This window comes from Pinus tabuliformis, chromosome J, assembly GCF_031772625.1.
Source record: "Pinus tabuliformis cultivar Carrire ecotype Pingquan chromosome J, CPIR1, whole genome shotgun sequence".
NCBI classification, from domain to species: domain Eukaryota; kingdom Viridiplantae; phylum Streptophyta; class Pinopsida; order Pinales; family Pinaceae; genus Pinus; species Pinus tabuliformis.
The window spans coordinates 80,054,344-80,066,778 of NC_142295.1; the positions used below are offsets into that span (position 1 = coordinate 80,054,344).

The 12,435-nt window shown below is 38.9% G+C and overlaps 1 protein-coding gene across 5 annotated transcripts in view; it reads right to left on the bottom strand.

The window, feature by feature from the left end:
- The window catches only part of LOC149225604 (uncharacterized), a 162,563-nt gene that overhangs the window by 113,946 nt on the left and 36,182 nt on the right, over positions 1–12,435 (bottom strand). For all 5 annotated transcript variants that reach the window (XM_089377196.1, XM_089377195.1, XM_089377194.1 and 2 more), the window contains one exon: positions 5,398–5,594. In XM_089377196.1, the coding sequence (XP_089233322.1) occupies positions 5,398–5,594 (197 nt within the window). The remainder of the gene's footprint in view (positions 1–5,397; positions 5,595–12,435) is intronic.

Consider the following 12,435-nt stretch of genomic DNA (forward strand, 5'->3'; position numbering starts at 1 on the left):
GCCTGGCTCGATACGAACCCAAACTGGACTGTCGGAAGCGGGACTCAAGGGATAACCAGGGGAAAAATTTGAGCGAGGATACCTGAGAGGAGAGAGTCTTGGATGGGAAACTCAATTGTGACCCTGAATACTGATAAGGGAACCCAAATAAGGGATTCCTGCAGAATCACAAAGGCTGACCTGCATGCTCTGGTTTGCTGGGGAGGGATTAAACAGAGAGGAGAGGAACCGGGAGGCCGAAGCCTGTTATTTCAAGTGCAGGCTGGGGGAAACTGAGGGAGAAGGAAGGCAAACCCAAGTTGTCACGACCAGAGCGAGTGGCCAAGTCCGATGCAAAGAAAATTATGATCACTCTGTGTAAATGTATCCAGACTGATAATGAAATTTCTTTTGTTACTGTTTTAGGTATTAAAATAACCAGGGTGCAGCACACCCTGGAGGATTGACCACACATCGCGCTTCAGCAAGAAAGCCAACTTTGGAGTGCTATTCAGTGGAAGCAAAACAAAGTCGGGACAAAGCTAGCATGGCAAAAGAGGGAAAAGAGGCGGCGAAAAGAGGAACCAGAGGAACTAGGAAGGCAAGGAAAAGGACCACGAGGGGGAAGCAACCTCTAGCAGAGGTCCTAGCAAAAGAGGCAGAAAGTCTGGAAAGGAGCACATGCAGACTCTCATTAGCACATACATGGCCGACAATCCGCCGGAGGTAAGAGCTCAAATAACAGGGTGGGAGAGGGAACTTAATGACAGCATAACCAATCAAGACATAGAGACAAAAGAGTGGGAAGCTATGGTGAAAGACCCGGGGAACACCAGAGGCCGACATACACTATTCCGGCAAACAATCCAGCAATACTAGGTTATGAAGAACATAATAGCCCGAGCAATGACATTAAACAAGGAACAGAAGGTACAAGAGGAGGCCAAAACAAAGGAGCCCAGCATGAAGGATCTCCACAGAGAGATTGTTGCAGTTCAGATACAAGTGTACAGAAATAATCTAGCACTGAGCAGGATAGAGCAAAGCCTACAGGATATGAAGAGAAGCGAGATTTTGGGGTCCAGTGCGAAGGCCCCAGCCTCAATGGATTCCTCGGACGAGTAAAACAGGTTTCTAGTCAGAATTTTGTTATATGTCGATTAGCCTTTACATTTCTAAGTTGAAGTTAATAATAGATAGAACAGCAAATGTTGCCTAGATGGTGGAGAAAGACTTATTTTAATTTTGGACATCATTTAACGCAAACAGGTGGCCAACCTAGTTTCCTACGGGCAAGTAGAGGCCACTTGTTCTTATTGTTAAAAATATGTTAGTGGTTTGATAATATTAATAGAGAAAGTACTACCAAGTTTACAAAAAAAAAGTTATGTTCATCATCAAGATAAACGTCAAACACCAGAGATAGGCTCCAAGCCAAGGCAAAATCCCTCAACAGGGGAAAATCGAAAGAGCTTTCTTCTTAATCAATTCAAGGAGACTCCCAATATCATAGACCATAGACAACTCACCAAGATCAGACCAAACAACTCAGCAAGACCATAGACCATATACAACTCACCAAGATCAGACCAAACAACCCAACCACCCAAGACAATGAACTGCTTCTTCAAACAAGATTGTTGCTTCTTACTGCACAACTTCAGACCTGCGAAAACCCTAGTTTTTCCACAAAAAAATTTGGCTTCCAAGAGAGAGAAGAATAGACCAAAACCAAACAGAGAGAGAGAGAGATACTTCGCTGCCTTCTTCAAAACTTCACTCTTCCTATGTTGCCTCAGATCTGCCCAAGATGTTCGATGCTCAAGTGTGTCTTGTGGAGGACAAATGTTCCTCTTTATATAGCTTTCCATGTGGGTGCATGGGCCTCATCTAGGCCGACTTTAGGGGTTGGCCGACTTGACTCTTGGTAGCTTCTAATTTTACATCAATAATAATTTTCTTTTCTTGATACATGAACCCTTAAAGGGTCTTTACATCATGACTTTGACTTGAGTAAAACTCAACTCCTAGAGAACTAAATGGGTGCCTTAACCTACTGACTATTGACCCAAGCATGAAATCCATGCTTTAATTAGTCAATTTTTTTAAATAAAATTATTTTTCTTTCTTTTGACAAGTACAATAATAATTACATCAAGTCATGATCCAAATACAATTATGAAGACCGACACTAGTTACATTTTCAACATGTTGTGGTTGGATGTAGTTACATCGCTGCATTAATAATGTAGTGACATGACCAACTTTGTTGTATTAGCCTTGAGGTTAACAATGGTTTACTCTCCTCGGCGACATAATAGATGACAAGAATTACAATATATATATATATATATATATAAGTTGCACGAAACGCCGAAACAAATGGATACGTTTAGAAACGTCACCTCCCAAAAATGGAAACATCGGTCGAAATGTCATATATATATATATATATAAGTTGCACGAAACGCCGAAACAAATGGGTACGTTTAGAAACGTCACCTCCCAAAAATGGAAACATCGGTCGAAATGTCATATATATATATATATATAGTGAATAACACATTATCTTTGCAAGAAAAAAGGGAATAAGACCCATAGATGACAATTTAGAAGGAAAAACAAGTCTATATTAACTCTCATAGATGATTACATGATGGTCGAGTTTCGGCCAAGTTTCGGAGTTTCGGATACGGGTACAGCCCAAAACGCCGAGTTCCTAGAAGTTCCCTGCAACATAATTATATATATATATATATATAATGGAAAATTATTGTGTTGTCTCTGGGAGGAATTGCCTTTAGCTAACAAGAAAGGCAACATATGCGAGATGTAGTAAAACAAAGCATTCACAATGTTTAATAGTCTGTCTCTTTCTGTCTGTATATATATATATATATATATGTTGTCTTTGTTGTTAGGTAAAGACAATTCCTCCCAGACATAACAACACAATAATTTTCTAACCACCAAGTTTCTCTCTGCATTGGAAGTTGAACTACTATTTTTTCCATTGCGTATTATTTTCCTTTCTGGTTGATTCCTAATGGTTTTTATTATTATTTTCTGCAAGATTTTGTTACAATATGTCAAAATGAATCGCGGTTCTTCAGACCTGTTTCTTTCTTCTTGTTTCCTTTTTTGTGTGTTTTCATTGTCATTGGTCAATAATTGTTATAGGATGGGCCACCAACCAAAACCTTTGTTGCCACTGGCAGCGTATTTGACAATATACCAGGCAGGATCAAACTCACTTGGATACCACCTGTAATCAACCAAACTGATCCAGACTCCAGATAACATTAACGAAGATTCAACCTAAGCTGATGACCTTAATAAATCATGAGCCATGACAGTATGTATTCATAAGAATATAGTTTAATGATTTTTGGATTCTAGAGACCATTCACAGTCTCAATGTTCATGTATTATGTCTCAGAATTTTAATTTTTATGTATCTCAGGACTAATTTAGTTATATCAATGTAATTTTCCCTATTTGCACCCATAAATGCAGTATAAATCAGCAAACTAGCATATTTTGATTCCAACTGTTTATATTTACATCGAAGTACATATATATCTTTTAATTAAATTTTGAATTTTTTTATATATTATATAGTCAACTGAGTTGTTTGCCAAGTCAACTCCCAGTCAAAGACTGGCACTGATATTAAAGAAATTTAAATACTAATATACCATACATTTCTACATAAAGGTCCAACTTATTTACAATACATTTCTAAGAACAGAAAGCTGTTTGTTTTTTTTGAGAAATACATCTCTTAGAATCCCATTGGCTAATAGGCTGCCACTCTACAAGGGACATATTATAACACCAAAGTCGCACAGGACCACTGTTTTAAAAACCAGCCGTTTCGACTCCAATTCGGCCGAGTTGGTCCGAGTCATAGCCCAACCAGATCGACTCAGCCTTTGAACCGGACTCGGCCGGCTCGGTAACAACCTGGCCGGCTCGGCCGAATCCAAGCCAGCTCGGCCGGCTCAGTAACAGCGGCCGGTCAAGTCACTTCGGCGGCATTTTTTTTTTAAATTTCATTTTTGGGGACTCCCTGGGCTTCCCTGTCTAACTCATGGATTTCCCTGTCTGACTCTGATCCCTGGGGCTGGTATTGATATACTATTCATGGTAATGTTAAATTCTTAAAGTAAAAGGATGAAAATGAAGATTAAGGACAATGTCCTTAATCTTCATTTTCATCTTTTTACTTAAATTTTTAACATTACCATGAAATGACTCGGGATGTTTGAGAGTGGTTCCGGCCTCATTGGATTTCATATGGAGAAAGTAGAATTTTAGATTTCATTCAAAATCCAGCAGACTTATCAGTTTTTCAGGATTTCAAGATTGGGGGATTGCAATGTTTCCATTGAATTTTGTCATGTATTAGGGTATGGAACTCGTATTTAATCAAGAGCACCAATCCCTCTATGTACCTTGATGTTAGTGACATTGGTTGTCGAACTCCTCCGGGATTCGCTCCCAAACCGGGAGCTTCTGAAAATGTCGCTCCCGCTCCCGTTTTCGCTCCCGCTCCCAAGTAACACTGAGCCAGATGATGTTGGCAACTCTAGCAGTAGCCAGTAGTACTGGTCACAGACTTTTGTTGTAGAGGCCATTTCTAGCCTCCTTGGTTATGTGTTTTTGTTTTGATCTCTATATCATCATCGTGTATGTATTGGACAGTGCACTGGGTGCCATTTTGATATAATGGATATATTCATGAGCCTACTTTGATCATATGTTGTCTTCTATCTATATTCTAATGCTGTGTGTTTGGAAACATGAATGAAAATCTTTAAAATTATGTGTTTTTATAAAAAATAAATATTTAATGTATTTTTTACAACGACCGAGTCATTGAAATCAAGCTGGCCGAGTCGATACCGAGTCGGAGTCGTAGTCGGAGTCGACCATCGGCCGAGTCGGAGTCGGAGTTGGAGTTTTAAAACATTGCACAGGGCTCACATCTGACCTCCTCCACACCCACTCGGAGAGTTTTGAACTACGGTGTCTGCATTAAACAAACCCAAATGCCTGGCTACTTGCTGCTAGATCACACTCCCATGGGCTGAGAAAGCTGTTTATTATGTATTAAGAACTATATTTATCTCCGTATTTACACATTGATTCTGACTGGTTGATTATATGCTTTATGAATGTATGTGAACTATTACTGTTGTTAAATAATTATAACAAATTTAATGTACTTAACCAAATTTTCAAATAGTTTGGGCATTTCTTTTCCAAGTTGAGTTTGCAAGCTCAAACTAGATTTAAAAGATACTGAGGCAGGAAAATACTCAACATGACTTGAACATATAACAATAAAATCCTGCTTCTAACTTCAAAATATTCGGTCGAAAACAATATAATGAAAGTGGAAAGGTTCCATACTTGGCAACTTCCTTTTTCAAAGTTTCTTCTTCAATGACACTCCATTTGGTAGGCTTTCTCCTACAAGCAATATCAGCTGCAACCCGTGGATGCTTCAGTGGTGAAAAGCGCCTTGTAGCGGGAGTAGGCAGACGACCTTTCCTTGAAGCTGATGGAGATATTTCCTCTTGATTGTGAATTGAATCATCTCCATCCCACTGTGATACAACAAAGTGTAACACAATTAAATTAGCAGTAGTGCTGGTTAAATCCCTGTATTCATCCAGTATGGAAACCAAAAGAGCAAGAATAAAAACACATGTATAAGGAAAATAATAAATGAAACTACGAGTAAATTGATCTGTGATAGGTTGCATCATTTTTAAGACTCCATCATAATTTGCTTAAAGAAAAACCCTCATCTATGGCTAAAATTTTAATATATTTAAACAGATCTTCCAAATATCAGCATGAACTGAACTTTACCATATGATCATCAAGCACAAAGCCAACATAGCTTTCAACCGAATAAAATGAAATAAATGAAATGAAGTGATATTAATATCTATTAATGACCATAATCAGTGGAGTCAGCAAGTACATGTTCAAATTTCAAACAAGTTCTTCCTGGCAAAAAGTTGAACATTTTGGAAGAAAACTGTAAAGTCATGAGGATTTTGAATAAATCTTGAGTCTGCCAATTGTTTCTTTATTTTTTCGAAATTAAACTGAGCAGAGGCTTTTTTCTCATTTTAAACTTAGTTTTTCGGACTCCTTTTTTGGCCCATTTTCACTTGCAATACATGTTTGGATGACGGAGAACTTTTTGGTTCAACAGGCCAATAATGGGGAAAAGGGAAAAGCAAATATCTAACGTTCTTTTAAGTTGAAAATTTGATTTTGTTGAAAAAGAAACTAAATTTTATGTATTTTTTATTATTTGCCAATTTTACCAATGTTTTGTTAAGTTTCTTCTGAGACAACAAATTAGGACCCTGGTTGAGACATTGTCAAGCCTGAGTTCTATACCACTAACTAAAACAGGTCAATGGGATTCAAAAGTACAATGAATAACAATAACAAAATCAAGAATGCCTAGGGAATCTCCTCTCTAAAGGAAACAGAAAATACATGGCATAGGAACAAATAAAAGTGGAGTTAAACTAAGAAAGGGTAAACCCTCAACAATGAACTAAAGTACATCTGTAGGGAGTGAAACAAAAAATTTCAGAAGCCATGCCACAATAGCCAGAGAAAGTCAACCAAACCACAAGCAGAAAGCTAAAGACAAAGAAATCTCTAAACAGTGTATGAATTAGAGGAGGAATCCATGTTCCCATCAATCGCTATGAAGTTATGAATAATGATCCCAATAACATCATTTAGAGAGTGGATTGGACTAAGAGGAGCCAGCTGGAAGATGGAACTAATTTGCACAACCCAAGAAAGGATAATTTCAGCCAAAATTATATCTTTCAGAAATGATATAAACTTCCATGCTGTTGAGGCTAAGGCAAATAGGCTGGAATTATTTGCTTATTTAAGAAATGTACTTTGTAACTTTGTATCACTGTTGCAAATATTGGCATCGGTAAATTACCAGCGCGATCATAAACTCGATATATCAGAAAAATCAGCAAAATATCAGGAAGCATTAAATATATATATAATAAGAAAAAATAAGTAAAATTAGATTTTCACCTTCTATAGGCTTCTTTGCATGCATCAATTATATCAATTTTTGACAACATTATCCCACTGCAATATTTTGGCTGTGCCCACCAAATTTATCGAAAATCTCACAGTATTTCTGATAAAATGACTGTATTTGCAACACTGATCTATATAACCACAGCCTAACTGTTGATATGTACACTATGATGTATACTCCAATTTATTCTTCTATGTATTAATATACTGAAAGGTGCACTTTCAAAAATGAAAAAAGAAAGGGCCCTGTTACCCACCATTTTGTGGGTAACATCCCTTGGAGAAATCCAAGATGGTCCTCAGCTGGCATCCAGCAGCCCCTTGCAGCCACCAGCTAGCTCACTGTGCCATTTCTCCGCCACCTGAGCCAGCCATGTGATCCCTTGCCCATCTTCCATGATCATATGTTTGAAGGTGGGCCTCCTGAACCTAAAGGTATGCCTTGTCATTTGGAAATTGAGTATTGTAGTTTGCTTATCATGGACACCTCTGGGCATGGATTAATGGGGGGATTCAGCGGAAAGAATGGGCTAGGTTTGTGCTCTTGTCCCCTAGGATCTCTTTTACTAACCATTTGGCTGTAGGGATGGTATTTAATGGGAAACCCCGATTTCGGTTGCGTGGTCCCGCTCCCTTATCCGCTTATATTACCCTCTTTCCATTCATTATTACCCCATTCATCATTTCTCCCACCTGGGTCCACATTCCTCCATTGGGTCCACATAGGGTTAGCATGCCCCTTCCCCTTGCCCACACCTTGGGTCATGGCCTGGAATGAAGCCTGGAGGTTGATGCAGCTAAAAAGAAAGATAAAAGCATATATGGCCACATTCAACAGGAAAATGTACCACAAAATGCAAAAGATGGTCAGGACAAACACATTTAGCACGTGGGAAAAAGCCAATACATGAGCTCTACCCCATCATCATGGCCATCACCCTGGTTCCTACAGATTGTATGAACCTCCATCATATAGGAACCCATGATTGTCCCAACCCCTGTTGGGCAATGAACCGCCCCACCTTAAAAGGGGTATTCACTGCTATATCTTGTACATCATGCTCTTACCCCTTGAGCCCCGAGCAGTTAATCAAAGAAAATCATAAAAGGCAAAAGGTAGAAGGCATATAAAGAAGGGTGGAAAAATCAAGGGCGGGACACCTCACGTACCATGATTGCTCCCTCCTACACATCATAAACCCAAGTGTGGGCTTCCCTCTTATTAGCTACCCTTGTACCCCAACATGTGACCCAGGGCTGCCCCTTCTCATCGCCTACTTCATTCACCCATCTGTCACATGCCACCAACTTTTGAGGGATTTACCTTGGCTATATTATCCCATTTAGAAGTAGAAACCACCTAAGAGGATTATTGGTTAACCCCATTTGCAGTTCAGGAGACATTGGCACATCTCAAAGCCCATTATGGAAGGGCAGGCCATTATGAAGTCCCCATTTGTAGTCCATGATTGGTAAGCATATTTACTCAATTTATCTAATGACTTGTTGTACTAGAAGGCTAAGGGACGCATTTGATCTTATGCAGGATTGCAAATGGTCTCCATTTTGGGTTTGGTCTCCCTATACGAGGTCCTAATCCTCCAAAGGAAAATATTGGCACATGTAGGGTGTGCTTTGAGAGCCATGGGCCTCCACAGCAGCAGACAACATTCCATGGATCCCCACAGCCATTCAAAGATTGCTCATGGTTCACTTATTGGACGAGGAAGATGCACCTGATCCATCATGCCCAATTGGCCCCAAATTTGCACCATACACTTGGCAGATGATCTAGGACTTGCACGATGATGTGGCATCACCTACACCATCATCCTAGCCCTTGTTGGCAATCTACAGGCATCTTCGATTTGTTTGGAGACCCATGAGGACACTTGTGTGCCCCCACATGTCATTTGGAGCACCATAGGTTATTACAAAAGGCCAACCCCTTGTCCACTGCTTTTGAGGGTCCTATTCTTCATTGTGGCATCCATGCATCTCATTAGGCCTCTTAGAGGGCCCTACGACATGCATAGATTATTATTTGACCTCTTGAGAGGCTTATTCTTTCATTTATGAGCTAGTTTGGTGGGCTTGTCACCAAAAGTTGAATTATTAGAACATTATTTTATTTTGGGGCTTATGTAGGCCAAGGAGGCTAATTCGAACTCCTCATTAGTGTATAAATACAAGTGAAATGAGTTCATTATCTCATCATCACTTTGGATTGGATCTCTTCTCTCTCTTGAGAATTTCACACTTTTTCTACAGGATGAATTGGAGCTTTATGGATGAATTTTGATGTGTGGATATTGGTCTATCTTATCTTGGAGCTTCTCTTTTGTCAATTTTGGATGGTTGGATATACTTTGTTACATGAAAGTACATGCTTTTAATGTTATTCTTGTTTTACTTTGTCATATACATTGGGCTGGGATTTTCGCTGTTTCTGGGGCTAATTGCTGCATGCATTTACTGCTTAAAATTGTGGAATTTTGTCTCTATTATAGCATCTCCCAATGTATGGGCCATGTAATGTGAATGAAATCTCCTAGGGGTAATTCTATCAAATAATTTGACCTTGATAAGCCATCTCCTTTGTACATCTAAGTATAAAAGCTGCAAGATTGCTTCTCTTGACCTATAAGGCTAGCGAAGTAGTCTTGAGGCCTCCTTGACCAAGATCCAAAGGTCCTCACTCATATTCATCATAGACTCCATTCTCCCAAGACAAAGGCACTGATCTACCAAGAGGTGGTCACCTAAAATCACATCTTTTTCACCTTTTCCCAGGTCTAGCCAAGTTGGGTCACCTAGGGCATCATTTTCCTGGCAAACTATCCCTCCAAAAAGTTCGATCTCATAGGGTCTCCTACACTGGTGTCTCCTCAAGGCCTCCTCCAATTTTGAAGCCATTCCAGCGGTGGAGTTATGAGAAAAGCCAAGCCCTAGCTCTCAAATCAAACTTTGCCCTAGCATCCCCAAGGCTAGTACCTCATAGGATCAATTTAACACCTTCAAGTGAAAATTCTTTCTTTGATCCTTTCCCCCCACCTTGTCTAGGGTAAGAACATCATTGGTTTCCATACTATTTCCCCAACCCTAGACAGGGTCCGCTTGGTCCCATGTGGTCCCGTTCCTTTGAAAAGACAATTCTTCAAGAACCATTTGAGATACCAATTTCAACAAGGATTTTAGGGATTGGGAAAACTCCATCACAAGCCATATCCCCTAAACGTAACCCTCAAATCTTCCCTTTCTTTCCCTAAAATACATTGTACCTTGCTTATAAAGCAAGCAAGCTCCATCCTTCAAGCTCTTCTGGGAAAAGGATTATTTGGTTCACTCATATCCATTCATTAAATTCATCCTTCATCGGTGACTCCATAATATACCGAGACTCCTCCCATCAGTGAAAGTCTGTAAATAGAAGGGAGCCTTAGTTGAGGTGACAATGGGATAAGTCTCCATTTGTTGCCCTTGGTCTAGCATTTGCCCTTTAGGGATCCACTTTAGGTCCCCTGCTAGTTTGAGCAGTAACAAGCCCCAAATTGAAATTCGATAGTAACATATGCAAAAAAACAAGAAGCTCAAAATGTTTCAAATGTGAACCCAGATCATGTTTGTTAACTATTTCACTGGGATGGGTTTCAACCTAAGCAAGACAAAACATCCCACATTGAACAATGTTTATTTTAGCCCTAAACACTTTTAGAGTCACAACAATGATGATCTTGCTAAATTCCCTTAACCCCAGCAACCTAGCCAAATAATACCTAGCAGATTCATTGCAGTATTATTTAATTATTATGCAGATCTACTGAATAAAATACTCAACTGGGATTTTATCATAACATTGATAGCAGCGTTTAAATACATCATACAGGAAGGATCTATTCAGTTACTACCAATGACACGAGAAAGGGTTCATTCGATGGATTCTAAAGTGAAAACACTTAACTCTGCAAATTAAGAGATAATATATATATATATATATAATTGAATGATCAATAAAATGGCAGGGAAGTCCAAGCTTAAATACAGCATTGGTGCCCTTACATTAGGGGGCATGATCTTTTGATCATGCCCCTTCCTAAACAAAACAATAACACATTAATTTTATACATAACATTGCCTTCCTCTCAAAAAAAAGTTTTGTCCCAAGGGTGTTGTTGACAGAATGCTTCGGTCTCCCAAGAGGCTTCTTCTTCTGGTAGGTTCTTCCACTTAATCAATTATTCTTTGATTACTCGTCATTGCAACTTCTTTTCCCTGGTGGTGATGATTCCTTCTAGTTCTAAAATGATCTACCCTTCGTCATCTAATATTGGAAGCATTTTCTGTGCCGCATGGTGTTTGCCAAGTGCTTTTTTAAGGCAGGATACATGAGGATGTTGTAAACATGGATTTTATCAAGAAGGCTTAAGCTATATGCTACTTCGTTGATCCTTTTGTTAATCTAGTACAGTCTATAGAACTTGGTGCCAATTTGTTTTTTCCCTTCTATTTTGAGGACAATTGCTTGTAGGCCTTAAGTCTAACAAATACCCATTCTCCAACCTCAAATTCTCGTTATGTTCTGTTTCAGCCGGCCTGTTGCTTCATATGATTTCTTGCGATATTTAGGTTTTTCTTTATGCTTGGAAGACTTTTTGGGTTTCTTCTAATTGATCTTTAACTGCTGGAAATTTTGTCTCGATAATGGCAAAGTCCTTCCATTAAGGAGGCTCATTGTTGTACAGTGCTTGAAATGGGGTCATTTTTGCTTAAGTGTGATAAGTGGAATTGTACCACCATTCGGCGAGGTGTAAGCATTTAGCATGTTTGTTTTGCTTGTTTGTTGCATAACAACAAAGGTAAGCTTCTAAACATTTATTCACAACTTCCATTTGACCTTCAATTTGAGAATGGTATGTTTGTCTCTATCACTAACAATGAACTTGAGAAACCCATGTAGTTTGTAGACATTCTTACAAAATATCTCAACGATTTGTTTTGTTGAGTCTAATTTCTCCATTCCTATTAAGTGTGCATACTTGATGAGTCTGTCGACTACTACAAGATTTTTTTCTTTTCCATTCAACACAGGTAACCCTTCAATAAAGTCCATCGATATTTCTTCCCACTTTCTGTTTGGAATATTTAAGGGATGGAGCAGTTTGAGTGTCATAATGTTCTCATTCTTATTTCTCTAGCATTGATCACACTCTGCTACATATTTTTTAATATCATTATTCATTCCTTTCCAAAAAAATGATCGGCATGCATTATAGTAGATTTTAAAAAACCTAAATGTCCTGTTGATAGTGAATCATGGGACTCCTTAAGAACTTTAGACTTAAATTTGGA